Below are 21,841 nucleotides of genomic sequence, written 5' to 3'. Positions count from 1 at the left end.
GGACTTGGTGATCCTTATGGGTCCCTTCCAACTTGAGATATTCTATGGTTTCATGTAACTCCTGGGTCAGGAATATACTTTGGCATTCTTTTTGGAGGGAGGTATTTGAACAGCTGGGTTAGTTGTGTGTGTAGAAGACCCTTAACAACTCAGGTTCAAAGCACATTAACAGGCAGTGAATGCTGGCAGAATGGTGTGGTGCTGTTCTTGTGTGAGCTGTGGTTTTGTTGCACATATTTCTGTGCTCTCTTACCTCGTGTCTGTCCTGCCCAAGAGCTGCATTCTGTGTCTGGTGGCTGTGTGCACTACAGCTCTTCTGCTACTTCCTCTGCCACTGAAAAAATGTCCAGATGATCTTTATACCTCCTCTACTCCAGAATCACGTAAGATTTATGTGACATTTTAAATCAGAATTTTTAAAATTATTAATCATTGTAGCTACATGAAATCAGCTAAGTCAATAGGAGATGTTTGGTGATACTTGTCCCTTTTTGCTCCATTGCTGATACTTCTGGTAGGATCTGTTGCAGGTAATATCTGCAGCAATTTCTAAAGCTCTCTATTATCTACCTAAACATTTATCCTCAAGTTTCTCAGCATACCTGTCTTTGCTGCTAATGCCATCTCACTTGTTGAAACAAGCTTAGTGATCAAACTTAATGAACCATCTTGGTAGGGATTGGAAGCTAGAAACAGACTGAAGAACGAGGAAGACCTTTTCTATGCCCAGGAAATGTCTTAGCAGAACAGGTTCATGGAGAGGGTTTTGGACAAAAGTCGTGATGGTTTTCATCCATCATATAAATCTTAAGTGAACTGTCACCCTATTTCCTTTGCTCGTGGTCACTTTGTGGGCACCCTCTCCTTTTGCTAGAGCAAAGCAGCTTTGTCTTTCTGCTCGTGTAGATGTTCCTAGATTGTGGCCTCTACAAACATGCTACAAATTTGTTCTGCTTTAGCTGGTTCTAATTGCTGTTGATTTATGAGAGAGATGTTGTGAAACAACATAAAACTAATTTTTCTTCTCCATTAATTCAGATGTTCTAAGCATTTGGGTTTACTCCTGTGATTTCCCCTCCCTCACAATTTACTTTGAAATCCAAAGCTATACTGTGTTGTCTTATTGTAGCCTTCAGTGTTTCCTTCTCCCTTCTCATCTAATTGAAAAATTGTTTAGATTTAGAAAATAGGGAAAAAGATGCACTAAATGAAAACTGTGTAACAAAGGTAGGTGAACAAAAAATCAGCAGCCTTTAACAGATAAAAGGAGAGAAAACCCACTACGCTCTCTGATAATTTGAAGTAGCTGCAATACTAAAACCAGTCCTGCAAAACACTCACGTGAATAATCCTTACTGTGGCAAGTAGTCCAATTGTTCCCAGCACTGGTGAAAGGCAGTGGTCTGGCAGCTTTGAGGAATGAAGTTCTTTTTTTTTTATTAGCTGGGCAAGTTTCCCAACACACATTGCCTGGTCAGCCTGCTAAAACCTTGATCTGAAGAGGGAGGGATAAGCTTTCTCTCAGGCTAACAGGCAGTTTGGTTTCCACAGATCACATAATTCTTACTTGTGTTTGGAGGCTGCCAATTAGCAAAAAGTAAAGGGGAGAGACTTTGCAGGAAATTGCAGCTCTAATCCAGCAGACTTGCATCAGAGAAGGACCACCTTGCTGCCCTCTGCAGATTCTGGAGAGACCATGCCCAAAGCCTGTGCCCCCTGCCTGTGCGAGTGTGTGTTCCAGGGATGCTCAGAGTCTCCACATTAGTCCTGGGAAGCAACTGGTGCTCCTGCTTCCCTCATCCACTTTAACTTTGCAGGCTGCTCTCTAGGAGCAGCTTCCATCCAGCTGGAGACCCTTCTACTTGTTGCTGGTAAAAATCCTGGTGGCCTTCTGTGTCCCTGTGTGCTCCCAGACCTGCCCATGCCCAGTACTTAATCACAAAGAGTACGACCTGCTTTACTCAGTGGGCAAGATCTGTAAGCCCAGTTCTGACCACCTCAAATTTATTCATACTCTGAAAGTGAATGCAGAATAATTTTTTAATGCTACACTGCCTTCTGCAATCACTGTCCATTCCTCTCAGATGGAAGCAGACAACAGGTAATCGGAACTATTGTGGTGTTTGTTTTCCAGACACAGGTGATTGGAACTTCAGGACTTCCAAATCAACTGACCCAAGATTCTACCCTTCCACCAAAAGAACTGTCAGCAGTGCAAGATGTAATCCATTCATGGACAGGCTCCAGGGGCAAGTAGGACTCATGGTACATTTTACAGCTGTTTGAATAGACATCATTTGTGGGATAGCAGTGCAGCACTGGCGATTATACTGCAGAATGTGAAATTGCCTAGGGTTTATCTATAAGTTTCATCAGGTACCAGCACCAGCAGTGTTGAAAGCTGTAGCAGCAGTCCTGGTTGGCAGAAGGTGGCATATCAGCTGCTTGCACATGATCCAGTGCCATTTGGAAAAAGCTTGAACCGCTTTCAGTAAAAATATCATGATTTGGTCTACTCAGGATATGCTTCTAGTCAGAGCAGTCAAAGCAGGCAGCTTTAGCACCTTCTGTACAGGAGGCAGTAGGGCTGCATGAAACATGGCCTTTGTTCTACAGGAGCGATGTGTTCTCCAGGGTGTGTTTGTGGCAGCTGTTACTGGATTTTAACATCAGGTAGTGGACAAGGAATTGACCATGACTGAGACTGTGAACGGCACAAGGGTGCTTGCAGAAGTCAGACCCGATCTGGAGGTTTCCTGGCACCTTGCTAGTTACCTTTTGCTCTATGTCAAAGCGCACTTCATTGAAAGAGAGGTATTGTCTGAAACGTTGCCTTCTCTGGCTGCGTGGCTGTTAAACATGTGGGTCTTGAGACGCTTAATACAGCTGGCATCTTCTTATGCGGCTTCAGCTGAAACAGTCATGGGGGAGGGAAGACAGCCCTGCGTGGAAGCTCTTCTCGCTGGTACCGGGGCTGCAGAGGGGAGCTCCTCGCTGGCCCGCTGGCCCTGTTGGCCGGGCCCCACCATCGCTCCGAGCCGTCGGGTGCCGGCCCAGGTGGAGGTCGGGCTGGCTCCCCGTCCGCCCTGGGCAGCGGCAGCACCTTCTGCGGCCCCGGCCCCGCTCGGGGGCCGCAGGGACCCCGCGGCCGCCGCCCCTCCTGGAGCCGGGCGCGGGTGCCGCGGCCGGGCCGGGGCCGCGCCGGAGGGCGGCGGTGCCGGGCGAGGGGCGCGGGGCTGGCGGCGGAGCGCGGGGGGTGCGGGGGCGGGGGGGTGTGCAGCTCTCGCTAGCGCTGCTTGTGGTCACAGCTAGGCAAGCTCACATCCCATCTGGATCACGCTCGCTCTCTCCCTTCTGCTTTCCTACCATAGAGTTGCGCTGGAAACAGAAGATAGAGGGAGTGTAGGAGCTCGCCATCTCCAAGCGATCTACATTGGGAAAAACATGGAGTCGGCTCCGGCAGCCCCCGATCCAGCAGCCAGTGAGCCGGGCAGCAGCGTCTCCGAGGCGGCCGCCGGCGCAAGGGACACCCCGGTGAACCTGGAGCCTGCCCGGAAAAGCGATGCGCCGGCTCCCGTCCGCAGGCAGAGCTACTCCAGCAGCAGCAGCAGCAGCAGAGGTAGGGAGACTTGGGGAAGGGGGAGGGGGCCGGGGGAGTGGGATCGAGGGGTGGGTGGGAATAGGAAGAGGGGGGTAAGAGAGAAGGGGGAAATGCAGCAATTTAATCCCCTGGTTTATTGCTCGTGCTTGTTAAAGCCGCGCACGCAGACAAGCCGGGCTTCTACCCCCCGCAAAACCTTGCAAACTTTTATAGCTTCTTTTAATTGCTGCAGGAGGAGGGACAAATGCAATGAAAATATTGAGCGGTGTTTGGTGCTTTCCTGTCTCTCTCGTTTATTGCCTGTGGTATCCGGATGGGTACCGTGCCCCTGAAATTACATAATTTTATAAATATATAAAGCAATAGCGAGAGTATTGGGATTCAAGGGAACAAACTTTTAAAGCTGCAGTGTCCTTCCTCCCCCCCCCCCCCCCGTCTGTCTCCTTTTGACAGTTTCTCAACTGGTGTGCTGTGGCTTGTTGTGAATGGGGGATCTGTGATTAAACAGGAGATTTGCGGTTTGCGGGTGACTTATTCACTCTGTTGCGCGCTGTTTCCCCTTAATTCATTTAAGTGTATCTTGAAAATTATTCCATCGCGGATCGGATGATCTGGTAGCTGCTGTTGTTGAAGGTGCACAACTTCGCAGAGGGTCTCCGTGCCCGCGGGGATTGTCTTATCGCTTATCCCCGAATAAAACGCTGCAAACAAACGATCCCCCCTTTTCTGCCGCCAGCTGTCAAAGCCCTCTCCTGCCTCAGGTTGCGTCTCGGAGTGGTGCGGGTCAGCTCTCAGGGTGTTCAGGGCGGTTGAAGTTTGGCGTCAGCAGCGGTAGCGCCCGAGCCGCGCCGGCGGCGGGAGAGCTGCGCGCTGCCGGGCGGAGCGGTGCGGGTCCGGGCGGAGCGGTGCGGGGCCGTGCGGGTCCGGGCGGAGCGGTGCGGGGCCGTGAGGGGCCGTGCGGGGCCGTGAGGGGCCGGGCGGAGCGGTGCGGGGCCGTGAGGGGCCGGGAGGAGCGGTGCGGGGCCGTGAGGGGCCGTGAGGGGCGGGCTGCTCCCGCCGCGGGCACGGACAGGGGCCCGGCTTCAAACGCCGCCGGAGTTTGCCGAGACGTGCGAGAGGGAGGAGGCTGCGGCTTTAATTACTTGTAAATAATTTATGAAGCGTTGCTCCTGCAAGAGAGGGAGCGCGCTAGAGAGGCTTCGCTCGGTAAAATCCCTCGGTGATGGGTAAAAATGAATTAAATAACGCTATGTAATAATACACACGGCTGTTGAGAGAAATGACGGCCGGTGAAAAGTACGTGCCCGGCGGGAGCGCAGCCCCCTCGGCGGCCGCTGGCGGGGCTGGGGCAGCGATGCCCGGCCGCCAGTGGTGGGGAGAGCGTCTCTCCTCGGACGGAGGGGGTTTGGGTTGTAGGTTGGAATATGGCTGATCATGTGTTGGCTTGTGTTTTACAGTATTTTTCCCCTTTTGGCCACACCCCCCCCTTCCCAGGCAGCTTCCCACTCAGGGAATCCGCGTACAGTAAAAGCCATCGAGATGACACACGCCGAAACATTTAATTAGAGGCGATTTGCGAGCAGGGAGCGCGCCGTTCGGCGGATGCCGAGGCGAGGAGGAGCGGGCTCGGCCGGAGGAGGCCGGGTGGCCACGGGCGTGTGCGCAGGGAGCGTTTGGCTGCGCGGGGTATATTTAGAGCTTGCGAGAGTGGATTTGGAATGCAAGCGCCTTATGTAACGAGGTTAATCAGAAACACTGGAGAAAATTTCCTTAATTTGTCGGGGAGTTTTCTGGATGTTTGCGGAGCCGGCCGTAGTTGGCGGGTGTTACACAACGCCCCCCCCTCCCGGCTCTCCGGCCCAGCGCTCCGGCGGCGCGGGCAGATGGTGCTGCCGGGGAGCGGGGCCGGCGGCAGGGAGCCGGCAGCCGGCTACGCCGCCTTTGGGGAGGGGGGCAACTTTGGGATCCCATAAATTATGTAACACTAGGCTGTCGCTTCTGTATGGACGCGAAAAGGAGAGGGGGGTGCTGGGAAGCCCGGGCGGCTCCGGCGGTGAGGCTGTTTTTTTGGCGGTCCCGAATTGTTCGGGCTCTGGTACTGCTAACCTGCTGACCCACATGTCCCTCCTTCCCCGGGCCTCGCTGGGGAAGGGGAAGGGGCAGGGGGCTGGGCACACGGCGCCACTCGCCCGGGCTGCCAGTCGCCGCACGCAGGCAGGCAGTGCGTTATGTAACAGTCTGAGTGGGAAAGCGAAGGTCAGTGATGGAGGCATCCCCGGCAACACAATGGCCAGAGCCCTGCGCGCTGGGGCTTTGCAGGCTCTAAAGCGAAATAAAGCTCGCGGCAGTAATTGGCGTGTGGTTTGGAAGGGCTTGCGAAGTGAGAGGGGAAAAGGAAAAGGAGAGTGGCAGGGATTTGGGGAAGAAAAAAAAAAAAAGAAGTGTTTGGGTTTTTTCAGATGATGTAATGGAGTTGGCAGAAAATACAAGTCTACTCCTAGAGTGCAAACAGTAAGAGAATTGTAGCTGGAATTCTGTGCTTATGTTGCATAAATTAGAGTATTGGAAATAAATTGACCTATACAATGCACACCAGCTGATTGTGCCTTTCTGTTAGTTAAAACCTGGAGATACAGAACCACCCAGGAAAACATGTCAATGACAACATTTTGGCCTCCATGAAGTCAGGACTTGATGGATAGATCAGGTGTTACGGATCACTATAGACTTGCAGGTTTGGGTTTTTTAATTTATTTTGTTTTAAGCTCCTGAAATAATACTTGATTTCTTGCCTTTTTTATTTTTAATAGGGTGCTTTATATCTTATGGCAGCAATGAGACCTTAAGGTATGACTTAGTTTAGGTGAAATTATTTTTAGAACTGTTACCTTTTAAGCTCATATGTTCAACTGTGTATTGAGTTCAAAAATTTACTTGTTTGGGTCACAATTCTGCCATGTGTCCTAAGAATGCAGCTCTGGACTCTTATGTGAGCTGTGTGGAGGATAGATATAAATACATAGATGTTGAGGTATATGTACACATTTATACACTCCTCTAACTGTAAAAAATCCTTATTTTTGACTTGGCAAACACTACAAATATTTGTTTCATATCCTTAATTTTCATAGCTTTACACACTGCAAAGCTGCTTTGATATGTCAGGGTTTATGATAACCAGTGTACATAAAGAATGAAGAAAACAAAATTAAAGAGAGGACTGTTGATGGAGAAGTGGGGAAAGTTTGCTGTGGAATAAATGCTTAAGTGAGGCTTTAGCTATTATAATATTACAATTTCAAAACACTTTAATGCTTGATATGCAAACCTGTCTGTACTGCCAGATCCTTACCTAACTTGATTTTTATTTTGCAGAGGTTATGCTGGTTTTGTTGCTGTGTAGAATACTTGAAAACGTAAATTCGGAGTTACTAAAAACACTTTTCAAATGGGGTGTTGTTACATGATATATTTAGTATATGGGGGCATGCATGCATGTTGCAAAAAATTCCCTGCAGTCAGATATTAAAAGTGATTGTTAGGAAATTGTCACCATATTGGAAAAAAACAGGAAACAGATAAAAAGCCTGGTTTTCCCCCAGAAGGGGTGCTTTTACTGCTGACAGTAGTTGTTAAAATTTTCTGAAGATCAGTCACTGACCTGCAGGTTGAATTTGAGTCTGAGTGTGTATATGTGTGTGTTCTGCAACAAGAGTTTGTGGTTTGCCATGCTTGGTAGAAGGAATGATTCCCTCGCCAGCTCTGGCCCTGCACTGTGGCTTTTACTGACATTTATTTCACTTTGCTGGCTTTGATGTCCATGGAGTTCTACCCATGCTGCAGTCTAAGGCTTAATATTCTGTAGTCCCCCTAGAAATAGTTGTAACTGAATAAACTCTATTTTCGTAGAGAACTACTGTCTCATTAAAAAGCAAAGTACATAAAAAGCTTTTAAATCTGCTAAAAAATGCTTGGTTTGTTTGGAACTGAGCTCTTGGTCTCAGAGGTAAGTCAAGAGAGGATGCCTTGCTGAAAAATATTTAAGAAATCTTTTGTATCATTGGATGATGCTATGTGCAAATTTTTTATTATGCTTAATATTTGGTGATTGAAAACTGCAGCTATGTAGGTTCTTCTTTTCTTGCTGTTGAGGTTCTGAGTGTATTTGCTGTTTTCCAGAACCATTTGGAATTTTTTATCATGTCCTCTATTTATCCTGTCTCTACTGGTAGATTGTGGTGTGCTGCTTTTGTGCTTTTTTTAAATTATTTTTTTTTAAATTTGGGTGATACAAGTAGGGATGTAACATCATTAATACTGACAACAATGGGTTTGTGGTGTTCTTTTCTTTAGAAGTACTTTTTTTTCTTTTTCCTAGATTTTATCCATGTCTGGATTTGGATTATTCTATAGAGCATAGCCACAATACAAAATTTTGCACATTATTTTCAGGAGGACTGTTTGAATTTTGTGAATTTGGATGTTTTCTGTAGGTTCTTTGGGTTGCATTTGTCATCACTGAGGACTATTCTGCATGCGCCACTGATTTAGTCCTATTTTGGTAGATGATATGTGCTTTGAATCCTTTAAAGTACAGCATTGTTTTAAACATTTGTAGCATAGGAGCAATAATAGCAGCAGTATGTTGTTCTCCTAGGAACAATACAGTTCTCTTATTTCAATAAACCATAACCTAACCATAACCTATTCTCTTATTTTATTTGCTTGAGAAACATCTCAGGAGCTCATAAACCATTATGTAAATACTGTTATCATTCAACCAAATGCTGTAATTTTACTAAATAAAGAACATATTTTATAGTGGAGATTAACGGGCTGTGTTGACAATTTCAGTTTTGGGTATAGTACTGCATCTGAATGGAAAGGGCAATTTTAGCTTTGGGAGGTTGTCTTTTTTTCTTCTTTTTTCCTTCTGATATTTGTTTTTAAGCTACAAAAATATGTGTTGGAGAAAATCTGAAATGACTCAGTCGATTTTGTTGGATTTAATCTGAGAGCTATCCTAGTGAAAAGGGGAAAAAACCCAATCTTGTTTTAAATTACTGTCGTATCTGTATCACTCTTGAAATGAATTTGTGAATAGGTGGTCCGTTCTTTACCGAAATATTTTTGAGAGTGTGTTTTCAGTGACAGGCAGTTGTAGGAACAGACGTTAAAAAAATGAAAATTCAGAGTATATCTAAATGCACGGGCAAGTGTGGGTGCTGCGTAGCTTGGGGATTGTTTACAGGCTCTGTGCTGCTCGCTGCTGCTCGGGAAGCAGAGGGGCTGCAGTGGCAGCTGCAGCTGCTGTCACACAGCTGCAGAAGGCAGGGAAAGGGGAATGCTGGGCCCAGGTAGTTTAGAGGAGCTGTCAAAATACAACAATGCCCTTGACTCAGGGCCTTCCGTTCCCGTGTGGCCAGGCCATTATCACCCCTCAGCAAGTGCAGGACTGCCTGTCATCCCAAGGCCTTTGGGTGGGATGCTGGAGTGGGGGTCAGTGTCTGCTTCGCAAGAGACACTGAATTATTTTTCTCTGTCACACTTTTACCTGGACGTGAGCTTGCTGTGGAGGTTCTGTAGTTTTCTGTGGTTTTGGCAGAAGAGGAAGTTCTGTTGGGTAAAGTGTTGAAGAAACTTCCTGTGTGTGTGGAAGCATTCACACTTCATACACCGATTTCTGCTGTCTTGTTTTCTTTGACTCTTTTTTCAAGTCTCTTGTGTTTCACCTATTGCTGAGGCTGTCTTTGTAGCCCTGATAATCACTTCTGGAAATGTACTTTACAGAGCTGCTGGTTTCATATATACTCACAGCTGGCTGACAGGTTATGCATCCTTACCTGCACAGAGTCTTACAGATTTGGAGAGGAGGGCCCTGCAGAGCAGAATCTGAATCCTCTCCTGTCACTAGATCCATGTTGCACGTTTGGTGCCAGAAACAGATCACACTTAGTTTTTAAGGTTGTTACGGATTTTTTTCGTCCCAGTGTTCTGATAGGAGGAACCTCTACAGCTTTGGTTTCTGATGATTAGAAACCTTCTTTTCACTTCTAAGTAACTGTGTTCATGATCAGTTAGCTCACTTGCTCCTTTAAATGTTTTCTATAAAACCTCTTTGGACTGCAAATGAAGAAGAGCCTGCTATTTTATTTTGTGATAGCTGAACTAACAGTGAGCTCTGTTCTATGACTCACATTTTAGCACTTCAGCATATCTGTTGTAGATGGTCTGTGCTGATAGAAACATGAGAACAGCTTGGACTGTGTGTCTGGAGGAGTTAATTGTCTAATTTCTTGAATGTAAAGGTTGTGAGTTATTCTTCATACCGTTATCTGAAGTCTCATCTAGGTATGTTTCATTCTCGGCAACAACTGAGCTCTTCAGAGACTAAGTGTACTGGGGTGTGTATTTTCATGAAGAAATTGAGGGGCTTATTTTACAGCAGTTTAGTCTTATAGTTTAGCCTCATTGCACTGTTCATTTGGAAGGATCCCCAAGTGTTTTAAAAACTACTGGGAACCATTTTGCTTATTACTGAAATCCAGCCACTTCTTGTGTGGAATCTGACAGCTGTTTAATGGTGCTCAGCCATGCTAAGCAGATCAGAATGGAAAGTGAAGAATACCATACCTGATTGAAACACTCAGAGGGATTTTGGATACAGATAATATAATTATCTGCATTAGAATTGGGTCAAACAGCTCTATTCTTGTAGAAAATTACTAGATATTTTCAGTGGCAGTATATGGTCAAGAAATTGGTTTGAAATACCTTCCTGAAAATGATACCCCCAGCAGTGAGATAATTGAAGATCCTGCTGCTTACCCTATTGTGATCACCAGTTGCAGAATGATCAATGTTTTCAGGTATTTCTGGATGTATTAATTGTTTGGTTTCATGCTGGTATGTGAAATCTTATAAACCCGGGGGGATGCCTGGGATGTTGTAGGTCTTGCTTTGTAAAGCAAATTTCTTTACTGGTGAATTCCTTAAATAGTGAGCTACTGTCTGTGAAATGTGCCCATATTCACAGAGGTTTTAAAAATGGTTCTAGGGGATCTTCTGACACTAAGCCAGTAGGGAATGGGGGAGGTGGGTGTCAAGCCTTGTCTTGTGAGGATATTGGTGACTGTGGGGAAAATACAGCTCTTTTCCAGTTGTCTTCAATTTCACTTCCCATGTAATTCTAGCAGAACAGAGTATAAACAGAAGACCTGCAAAGGAGCAGAAGTCAAAATTCATGATCAACTGAATGTACATGAATGTCCTAGTAATCATGACCAACTGCAGAGTCTTTAATTTGTAATTTAATCTAATAATTTCCATGCACTTCTACAGGAACACACTATGAAGCTGGCAACTTCTGAGAAATTGCTGCGCTGTTACAGACAGCGTTTGAGCTGGCATTATAACAGCATGATAGATTGTGAGATTGAGAACAAAGTTAGTGTGGAACTGAGCTGAGAGAAATTGCCAGCAGAATGTGAGAAAGCAGAGTTGGATTATGATAACCTCCCTTGTAGAATCAAATTAAACCATTTTTAAAGGCTTTGTTGATTTTTAGTTTGTAGTTGTACTATGTATTTACTTCACATGGGTGCGGGAGATTAATGAGGCAGGTGTAGTGATCCTGGGGTGAAAAACTGCGGTGCTGCTGTTCTTTTTAAATGTTTCATTTCATACAGACAGTGGGGTATTTACAGCATTAATTAACAATATGTCTGTGTGCTTTAGTTCTGCAACTGTTCAAATGTATTGAAAGCATTTAATATGCAGAGGTGATGGAAATTATAACTCCTAGAAGGAGGTTGGACAGAGAAACCCCTCTCCCTTTTTAAAATATTTTTTTTTAATTTTATTACACTTATAAATGTATTTTAAAATGGCATGCTTATCCAAAAGAGGTGATTTGTGTGAAGAATGGGGAATATATGGCCAAGAGCTCTGCAATTAGTTTTGACAATCTGACATGAAGAAGACAGAAGGAAAAACAAAAATCCAAACCCCTGAGGTAGACCATATAGCAAAGTGCTGTTGAGTGTGCATCCAATAGCATTGCCAGCTCCTGACCTGTGAGAGAGGAGTTTTTTTTCCATATTTATGTAGAAGTGTATGCCATGCACTTCTGAAATAAATATATATGCAAAACTGTAGACACCATGGGGAAGATTTAAATTATGTATTAGTAGAGCTTGGCCTGACTGTTTTGGTGTTGAAGCAAGGTCTGTTAGATACGGTCAAGGATAGAATCAAGGCCAAGTCTTGTGAAATACTGATTATAGGGTTTATTTTATTCCTGTAGTGGAATTATGAGAATACTTTAAAGTAGGATTTCCACTCATAGTTTTTTTTCAAATGTAGAGGTAGGAAAGAATGCCTTTTTATGAGCTAATAGATGACTTTGCCAAAGTCTGTACCAAATGTAAATCAGAGGCCTCAGCTGTATTACATTTTTTAACCAAGGGCAGAAGGGTAGGGTTTAAACTGTTTCTTTGTAAGAAGTCTTGAAATTTGAGAAAGTATCCACCTTTTGCTAATACTTCACTTGAAGTAAAAAACCTGTCAGCATCATCATCTCCTAAATCCTGTGTATATTAAAAAAAATAAAATGAAACCAATCTCAAAGGAAACTAGGGCATATCAAAAACCTCTCTGCATTCTGCTTCATTTGTGTAATCTTCAAGAGGAGTTTTGTTAGTCATTTGTGTTGTCATTATAGAAGTTAGGAAAGGGTCCTTTTACTGCCTGGGTTGTTAGAGAGGCCTTTCAAAAATTCTAATGAAGTATGCTCTGAACTGTTGACATCTTGTGTGGAGTCAGAGTGCTTCTGAGATAATACATGAAAGTCAGAGCACAAAAGCAACTCTTTCCAGGACTGGTGCTTGGAGGAACAATGGATAAAGCAATCTATAGTGGTGGTGTACTTTCTGTCTCTTAGCAATCTTGCCAATCCATTAATAGCTGGACAGGCCTTACCCTTTGAGGGTCTTTAAAAAACCAAACCACTAAGTTGTTTCTAGATATTTCATTTCCACTCAACACTCTTAATGTTTGTAGTTTCCTGCAGGAATCAGGTGTATTTTTAAGAAATGATCTGATTTTCCATGAGTGTGCATCTGTCAGAGATCAGATTAGGTCGGTCATATGTTGGCAGCATTGAAAACCACCCTTGACTATAAGAAGTGTTCTGCTCTACTGGCAGAAGACTGGATCCTGTGGCAGTTTGTGTGTGCTTAATACTAAACATTGTGGGTGATTCTGTTGACGTCAGGGATAGTAGTCCAGTGCAGGGTAAAAGTGTAGGGGTGCATGTGTACTGAAGGTCAAGAGGGGACTGCAAGTAACCAAGAACTGCACTGGGAAATGGTTTAAGAAAAATAAGAAATTTTAGCACCAAAGAAAATGACTCTGCATAAAAGATGAATTAACTCTAGTTTTCACAGTAGGTAGGGCTGGGTGAGTAGTTGTAATTATTTTGGCAGATACATTGTTACCCTGCTATAATTTTGCTTTCAGGATCATACTGTGGCTTCATTGCTGTAGACGAATTTGTATCCCTACTTCAGAACAGCTGTTAGATGAGCAAGAATTTCCTCAGGTACAGAACCTGAGTTGCACTTGTCTGTTGCTGTATATTGGCATATGTTTGTTAAGTTTACTAAAGGTTTTCATTTGTAGCCACTAACATCTTAGTTCTATTCTTATAACAATCAAAAAGTCTTTTTTGTTTTGTGGTGGAAAAAAATGAAGGGCAAGGTGAACTGATTGTAGGGATTTAGCTTCAGAGAATTTAATAAGCTGACTGTTGAGGTGGCCTGCCTTACTGACATTTCTCTCGTTCAATATTGGCTGCCTCGAACATGGTTTCTTCATAACTGAATTATTTTCCTGTTTTGTTTTTTTTTCAGAGTAAATCACACTATATCTCTTGGCCTCCTTTTAGAGATTCACAGCTCTAGTTCACGAGAAATTGCAGTTGTTAAATTTTGGATAATAATACCCCAGTGAAATTACCAGGCCAGGTCAGCAGGATCCCAGAGATGCTGTGGTGTAGTGTGCAGTGTAGTATCCAAGGCTGTGTGAAAGAACAAGGGAAGATGTTTTCTTTTTTTTTTTAAATGGAAGCAAAATCCTTCCAAAATTCTCACTAGTCATTAACTTTCCACAGCAATGCTCAAGGCAGCCTGTCACTAAAATGTTTGGTTCCAGTTCTCTGAAGAACGCTCCCCTATACAACATTTACCTTCGAGAGGATAAGGACAAAAGCTTCTGGATGAAGCCAGGATTAGCAGAGCAGCTAGGTTTACAGATAACTGTGGGCTTCCATTTAGCAAGCTGTATTTGGCCTCAGTGTTGGGTTTCCAGCATTCCCAAGTCCACCTTCCTGTTGTTTTCAGCCTGGTTTAGAGACTGTAGAAATGGCTTGTCACAGATCGCTGCAATTGGCAAGTCTCCCCAGAACTTCTTCCATGTATCCTTTGTTTTCTTTGCTACAGCAGAGGTTCAAAGCAGAACGTCTTTAGGGATTTGAGAGCAAATGATCACAAGTGGTGAGGTGGGGGCTCAATGCCAATATACTGAAAATATTTTGTTGCATTGCTTTTCTCTGCACACAGCTGAACGCACACTGGAAGCAAACTTGGCTCTGGAAAGGCAGCAATAGAAAATGTAAAAACAAACCCAGAAAGGAAGTAAATGAAGCCAAAGGGAGAGCAGGGTAGTTTTGGGTAATGAACAGTAAAAGAATGATGTGGAACTTAAGGAAGAAGTGTAATGAAAGGGCACAAAAGAAAGATGACTGATTTGGAGAATGGCCTGGAAAAAAGCCCCAAACATTTGCAAAAGGACTGGAGTAGTGGGGGAAGCTACAGTGTCTGCTGAGGGGAGAGAAGTTTACTGCCTTATTTCCTCTGTACAATTAATATATTCTTATTCTGTGATCTTGTCTTTACTATGAAATGTAATAAAATGTGTTTTAGTGCATGGTGTGGTCTCAAAGAGTTGCCTCAGATTTACTTCAGCACCCTATTGTTTCCAATGAGCTCTGACTAAATTCTATTGCCATAGATGTTGCGCTAATGTGTTCTAAGAATTATTTGTCTTATCTTGGTCCTGTGAAATTAGAAGCCCTTTCCCACAGTGAATTAAGCAGATTAAAATGAAAGCCTGTTTTTGTGGTCCAGCAACAGTGCAAATATTTAGAGAAAAAAAAAAAAAGGAAAGAATTGTGGACTCAGTGGGGTGCTGTGAGGACTCTTTATGAAGCAAACACATTTTGTCACCTAAATGGTGAGATGATAAATTCCAACTTTCCCTTGAAAAGGTTTATACTCTTCCTTGGTGTCTTAATTCGGGGGGGAAGAGTTTGGGATTGGTAGTTTTTACTAAAGTACCTGTTGGTGGTGTTCTCATTTGATGTTAACTTGTAAGGCATCTCTGAAGAAGTTCCTTCTCAAACCTTTATCAGTGACTTGAGGGCGGCATTTACTTTGTGTTAGGCAGTCCTAGGACAGAATTTGAACTCTTTGGAAAAGCACTAAACATAATATTAGAGTCTACTACCAATTGTTTTTTTGTTTGTAAGAGAAATTACTTTAAAAAGTAGTCAAGTGATGGTACACATGAAATTCAGGATTCATGTTACTCTGTGTCTTGAATTCCTGTCTTGTGTCCCTTCTCCTTTAGCAGCAGAATATATTTTAGTTGCAGACGTATTTTATTTATACTGACTTACTTAAATCTTAGTGTCATAACATAGCAAAAAACTTTGTAACTGCTCTCCTACCTGTGTGGTATTTGTCACAAAAGGTCTAAAGCTATAATGAAATTATTGTGGACATGACGTTCTTAGGACAAAAAGAGTATCTTCCTGTGTTTGGGCAATAATTTCTTTTGTTTTATCTTTTGTTTTATCTTTTGTTTGGGCAATAACTTAATTAAGGCATTGTGTGTTATTGTAATGTATGTGAGGGGATGCTGTAATATGTGAGAGGGGACAGAGTAATGGTGGAATGTCAGAGTGAGCATTTTATGTTTTCTGGACTCTGTTCCCATTTCATTCATTCCTCTTATTTCCTGCATGGAAATAAGGAATAGGATTGCATGTTGCTACGTCAGAAATGTTGCTCCTTCATGCCTATTCAAGTCATGATCAGAGCTGAGAAGTCTTGGATGTGCTTATGGGCCACACTGTGTGGAGCTTTATGCTGTGATGTGTTGAGTTTCAAATTGTGGGGACACAAAAAGGCAGAAAATGTAAAAAAGTTGCCCCATTATTTCCCTGTCTGTGCGCTAAGTTAGCAGCACCATTGAAGTGCCGTGGAAGGTACTTGAAAGTTTGACTTTTTAGGTGTTAATTCCCCCCAGAAGGACAGGTACGAAGAAGTTTGGCATTTTTCCCTCTGTCTGTGTTGGACAAGGAGGCAGCAGCTGTGCCTTAACTGCTTTTCTTCTTGCCCAGCATCTGGTCTAGGTGTCCTTTAGTCAGACCAGCTCCATGCATGTGTCCTGGGATACCTGTGGCTTTTGCTGGCACAGGAATTGAAAATTCCATACTCTCACTGCCACTGCAGTCTGAACTGCTGCTGTGGGTGCAGCTATGGCAGCAGAAGGGAGCATTTATCAGTTTGTTGTGTGTCCAAGTGTAGCAAAACCAGCACAACTGTTTTGGGGTTTGTTTCCTTACAAATCTCCCTCTATTGAGTTATAGCTTAGTGTGCTGGAGGTGGTGGGGGCTGGGGAGGATGGCAGCTTTAGTTGTCATTGCTGTGTTAGCAGAGGGGCTGCTCTACAGGCAGTGCTTAACAATCCCCAGGAGATTGTAGGGATCTGTCTCTGCTTAGCCCTTAGTGAGGTGCAGTTATACCACTGCTGGTCACTGGAGTTACGTGGTTTCATTTATATATATTTATATGAAAGGCTTCAGGTTCCCCAGCAAACTGGACACTACAGACATGGGGTGTGCGACAAAAAGTTTTTGTGGCATGTTATGTATTAAAATGTGATAAAAAATAGATGAATGGTAGTGGTAGAGGGGGTAAGCAGTATTCCTTCTTTTGGTGGAAGTTCTTAGGTGTTAGAAGTATTTTCCAGCATACTTTGACCAGATCAGCACAGAGAAACTTGGTTTTAGTCTGTCTCAGGTAGGGTCTGATTTTTGAAACCACATTTAAATGTAAATGTAAGCAGCTGAAGTTTTCGTATAATCCTGACATCTCTATGTGATATTTCTCCACAAAAGTATTTCTACATGATGTTTTTCCAATGTAATGTCCTAGATGTAAACACACTGCTTTTATTTAGATTTTTTTTTTCATATTTTTCCTGTGTATTTTAAGCACTTTAAACTTATATTATAAGACTTATAACTGCTGGACCTTACTGAGGCAAAAGTGTTACAGACATAAACCAAGAATGTATAGCAAATACTAAAGCTATATTAAAATTAAAGCATTAGAGATATTTAATACCTTTAAAGTAATTTAAATTTAAAACATACTTTAGATTTAAATCATATGAAGCTGTTCTGCATGACTTCCACCAGCCTTTGTTAAGGACTAAGCACTCTACTTGCTAACTTTTAGAGATTTCACTTTTATTTGCAATTTGTCTTCTAATGTGTGGTTAATGGCAATATGGCAATCATTCAGTTTTGCAAAAATCAGGTAGGCTTCTAATCTGTAGAGATCTTCCTAATACATGTAAAAACACTTTATTCAAGGCATTGCCATAATAATTAGCCTTTCCACATTTTCCTTAAAGACAACTTGGAGGAAAAATTCTTTCCAGTGACTCAGATGTGGTTATTAATTGGTTTCCTATTGCTGTTTGAATATTCTCATCCATATTCCAAATGGGAGGGTACCCATTCCTTCACATTTGTTTCAAACCTCACATGGTGAGACTGGAAGGACGTAGTGTGGATGTGATGTGCTTTTCTGACTATCCCATTTGTTTACCTGGATCCAGGTGTCCAGAGTTGCTGGGCTCAGTATGGTGGGACAGGGGTCTGAAATGTCCATACTTTATATTCTTTTGTGCTGCAAGAGGTTAATTTGGTTTGTTGTCTCTGATAAGAGTCCTTACTGTGGCCATTGAATTACCAAGAGGGAAGGGTCTTGCAGGACAGCGTGAAAGCAAGAACCACAAACTCTGTTTGAATTCCTTGCCAGCAGTGTCTCCTGTGGTTCTGTCTACCTGGTCAAATCCATACCTAAAAATTGAAAGGGATGATTTGGCTTCAAAACCTCCTTTTCTCTGGAACTCCCTTCCCTGTGTGACACGGACATGTGCAGTGTGCACGAGGTGACCACAGCAGTGGTCAAGGGCCAAAGGGTGTTGGGAAGGCTCTGGTTTGGTGGCCACATCCAACACTACTGCAGGTTCTGAGCTTAAAATGTCAGTGTTGGCTCCATATAGGTTGGTGTCACTATCCATCAAAGACTGTTTAATGTGAACTGGAGTTTCAGATCCGAGATGTGAAATGAATTGAAATACAGTGTTATGTAACTTTAAGTTGCTAATATGCAGTTGTGTTACAGAGAAGGATTAAGGGCAAATTTTATCCAAAGGCACTTTCAGGAACTAGAGATATCCAAAATATTGTTAGTCATCCTTTCAACTTTTTATTAGCAGTATCTTGCTGAGACAGGTGATTCTTAGAAAGGAAAAGGAAGTCTGGTTGTTAGTTCCAGTCTGAAGCTATATGTAAGTGAACCTTTTCCAGCAAAGGGGAGATGGATCACTGCTGTGGGCTTCAGCCAGAGAAACAAACCTGAGATCTGCTTTTTAGTTAATTTGTTCAGCGCTGGAGAAACCTGTGTTTGGTAGACTTTGGAGTAAAAAGGAGGTTTGTGTACCTTCCAGAAGCTGGAGAAGAGATGGAATCTTGGCTGTCAGTAGGAATTGTTCTCATATCAACCTCGAAAGCAGCAGTTACCATAACTGAATATTGCACTGTGTATGGTGCACCTCATATTTCAAACACAGATCAAATTCAGCAGTAGGTTTGAAATGGAACTGAGCTTCCAGAAATCAGACCAAATATCAACAAAACCCCTCCAATCTTAGTATGAGGAGCTTAAATTGAGGCATCATGCAAATCCTGTTAATAATGTAATGACTCTCCATTAATTCTCATCGCTGTTATGTCACTTGATTTTCAGCTACTTGGTCCATCATCATTTTGTCAATTCTACTGATGACTCTTTTTATATTCAGCTGTTAAAAAATGGTTTCTGTTTCTGTTGATTCTCTAATTTTTGTATCTTTCCTAAGATCACTGATGTCTGAATTAAAACTCCCACTTTAGGAGTAGAAATATCAGTTGAAATTCTTTTTCCTTACTTCCTTAATACCTACATGTTGTCCTTTTGAAGTAGGTTGTACTGCATCCCAAGAGATTAGGTAAGCTTCTGGTCTCTTTGCTGTTTGAGTCTTGCTAGTGCAAGTGTTACCAAGATATTATGTGTTAAATATACAGCAAAACAACATTAATTTCTTTCCTTCTTTTCTGTATGGTGAAAAGAAGCAGAAGAAGATTTACTCTTAACATTTATCACACCCAAGTGGGTGTGGGAGTAATTTTTCTAACACAAGAATTATTTCTAAAAATGTGCTTATATTTATTCAAACAGTTTGTTTCAGCTTTCATTTCTGAGCTGAGCAGGTTTCTAAAGAGCTTTTTTCCCAACATGAAGATGGTGGGAGCTGGTGGATATTAAGATTTCAGTAAAATATTTATAGTCCTGGAGGAAGGGTGGATCATCAAGAAAAGAAAACGAACATTGATTAATTGATAATGACAGATATGCTTTATTTGCTTTCATTGTGAAAATTCATCTCCCCTTATGGGTCTGTGTCACTTTGAAACTCTGAGCCATTTTTATAAATGGCATCTGTAAGCTTTTCTGTATTTTAGATTGAGTGCCAGTTTAGAGTATATAGAAGTGCCAGGGTAGGTACTTCCTTCCCATAAAGGGTGGGTCATGGTAGAATTCAGAAACTGGAGATATCCAAAATGTTTTCAGTCATCCTTTCAGCTTTTTATTATCTCAGTAGAAATAACCAGCTAAATTAAGTAATGAAGGTTTCATTCAAAGCATTTAACAAGAAGTTTTATTAAATAATTCTAAAAAAGCAAAAGGAGGTTTCACATAAGAGCAAATGCAGTGATATGCCATTAGTAAAGATAATCTTCGAGGCTGATTTTTGTTAATTGACAAAATTATAACAAATGATGAACTGTTGGTATCAAAATTTAATGACCAATTAATGGAGACAAGAAGATGTTTTTGTTTCAGAAAATGGATAATGTGAAGAACTGGAGCAGATGCAGGTTTGCTCATAAAGTGCTAAATGGATGCATTTGGAGTACTGCTTCTGAAAGATAAACAGCCGGGAAAGAGATAGAGGAAGTGTTGATTTTTGTCTTAGTAAGATAAGTACTGACAATCAAACTAATAAAAATAATGTTCCAGAAGGTTATTATTTTACTGACTTGTATGCTTTTATGTGTTGAAAGTGTAATGGAATTGAGGTCTCCCTCCACTGAGAATTAATAAGCTGTGTTACACTTGCCTTGTGTTGGAGTAACTTTGTTTCACTATTTTGCTTTTTCTTCTCTGTGCTGCTTACTCTCCAGCCTTCTCAGTCTCTTGCCTGTAGGTATTTCTCACTTACTTATTTCTTATATGTCTTATTCCTCATTTATAGCCAGTGTTTTTCATGGTGAGTGAACTTTGTGGTAGCTTAATGAAATTTAGCTTTGCTCTTCTCTGTCCTAACAGCCTTCTTTCTGGCTAGACAAAATTAAGTGCCTGTCTCTTTGAAGATATTTTTTTTATATTTTTGATGATTTTTTTGCAAGTAGCTTTAACTGATTGCTGAAAACATCTAAGATTACGGGCTGGCAGTAATCACTACCAATTCTGAATATTAAAGAGACACTACCTATTGTTTCCTAGGAAAAATCCCTATTAAGACAAGTGCTCTGGTAAATGGAGCTGCTAGCCCAGCCATGCTTTGCAGTACCATCACAAGAAGGTTTGGGTTTTTTTTTGCCATGAGGCTGTTTACCGATACTTTTGTTTTGCTTATATTCTCTTTGTAAGACTCAGCCTGAGGGAAAGGGATGATTTTTGTGAAATCCTCTGAAACTTAATTGTTTAGGCTAGATGAGAGCAGGCTGCAGAGCCCCACAGGTGCAGTCTGTGACAATGGCCTCTGCTCACTGGAAGTGGCAATAAACATATGCAGGGGTTGCAGTGGCTCTTGGGATGTTTCCTGGACAGCCCTTTACTTTTAAATCAGTTTGTGTAGAGTTTGCAAAAAGTAAAAGTAGTGCTGGGTTTTTGTTCATTTTTGCCTTGGTGATGCTGGGTATGTGATCAGTAGGTATGAAATAGCCATGCAATGCAATGCAAATAACACAAAACAATAAATCTTACCAAACAAGCAGAATAAAACTTGCAGGCTTCTACAGGCAAAAAGACAGTATTCATAAAATTGGTTGCTGAAGGTGTGGAATTGCTGCTATTGTCACTGATATACTACACAGTCAAACTAATGCCATTGCAACGTACATAAGGACTTTGTGAAGTGGGAATGCTTTGGTCATTACTTCTTCTCTCGCTTTAACTGATAAGGTAACGGCTAACTAAAAAAAACAACGTAGGCTCTGTTTCTTCCTCAGTTAGCTGATGTATGGAATTGGCACCTTCTGTGGCAGGTAGGGCTGCCAGTGTCTAGCGTGAAGTATAAAGAGTATTTCCTCCGAGAGTGATTAGTACTTTTCAGTTTAGATTTGACAAGTAAGAGAGGGTGTGTTTTGTTGCCTACACCAGATTTCCCTGTGATCCTTACGTGGAGGTTCAGTGTATGCCAATGAGCCTAGAAAGCTCTGGCAGAAATGAGGAAAAATCCTAGTGTGGTATCCTGAATGGGGCTTGTCTCTGAAGCATAAACTGTGAAGAGCATGTGGTAGGTGCTGTTTGGGCTGAGGAAAGAGGTATGAAAATATTGTTTGTGTTATAGCTGATTAATGGGCAAATCAAAAAACCTGTGTAACACAGAATGGGAAAGAGCAAAGAGGAGAGAAACCTCTTCTGAGAGGCTTCTGATGTCTGGAAACCAAATGAGTGAGCAATGTTTTGAAATTCCTTCAAGTACTTAGTGTTGATAATAGTTACTTTGAGCCATGGTGGGATGCCCTGCATGCTGACTCTCTGCTGCATTATT

At 42.5% G+C, this 21,841-nt stretch overlaps 1 protein-coding gene across 2 annotated transcripts in view; it reads left to right on the top strand.

Moving 5' to 3' along the window:
- The first annotated feature begins 2,237 nt into the window (after window positions 1–2,237).
- RORA (RAR related orphan receptor A) overlaps window positions 2,238–21,841 on the top strand; it is a 355,366-nt gene continuing 335,762 nt past the window's right edge. For both annotated transcript variants that reach the window (XM_088062929.1, XM_088062928.1), the window contains exons 1-2: window positions 2,238–2,265; window positions 3,372–3,619. In XM_088062929.1, the coding sequence (XP_087919055.1) occupies window positions 3,445–3,619 (175 nt within the window). In that variant the 5' untranslated portion in view covers window positions 2,238–2,265; window positions 3,372–3,444. The remainder of the gene's footprint in view (window positions 2,266–3,371; window positions 3,620–21,841) is intronic.

Source organism: Pseudopodoces humilis, chromosome 16, assembly GCF_049639895.1.
Source record: "Pseudopodoces humilis isolate 2021_Gansu_Grassland_sample_001 chromosome 16, ASM4963989v1, whole genome shotgun sequence".
In the NCBI taxonomy this organism is placed as follows: Eukaryota; Metazoa; Chordata; class Aves; order Passeriformes; family Paridae; genus Pseudopodoces; species Pseudopodoces humilis.
This window is presented reverse-complemented; position numbering and strand designations above follow the sequence as displayed.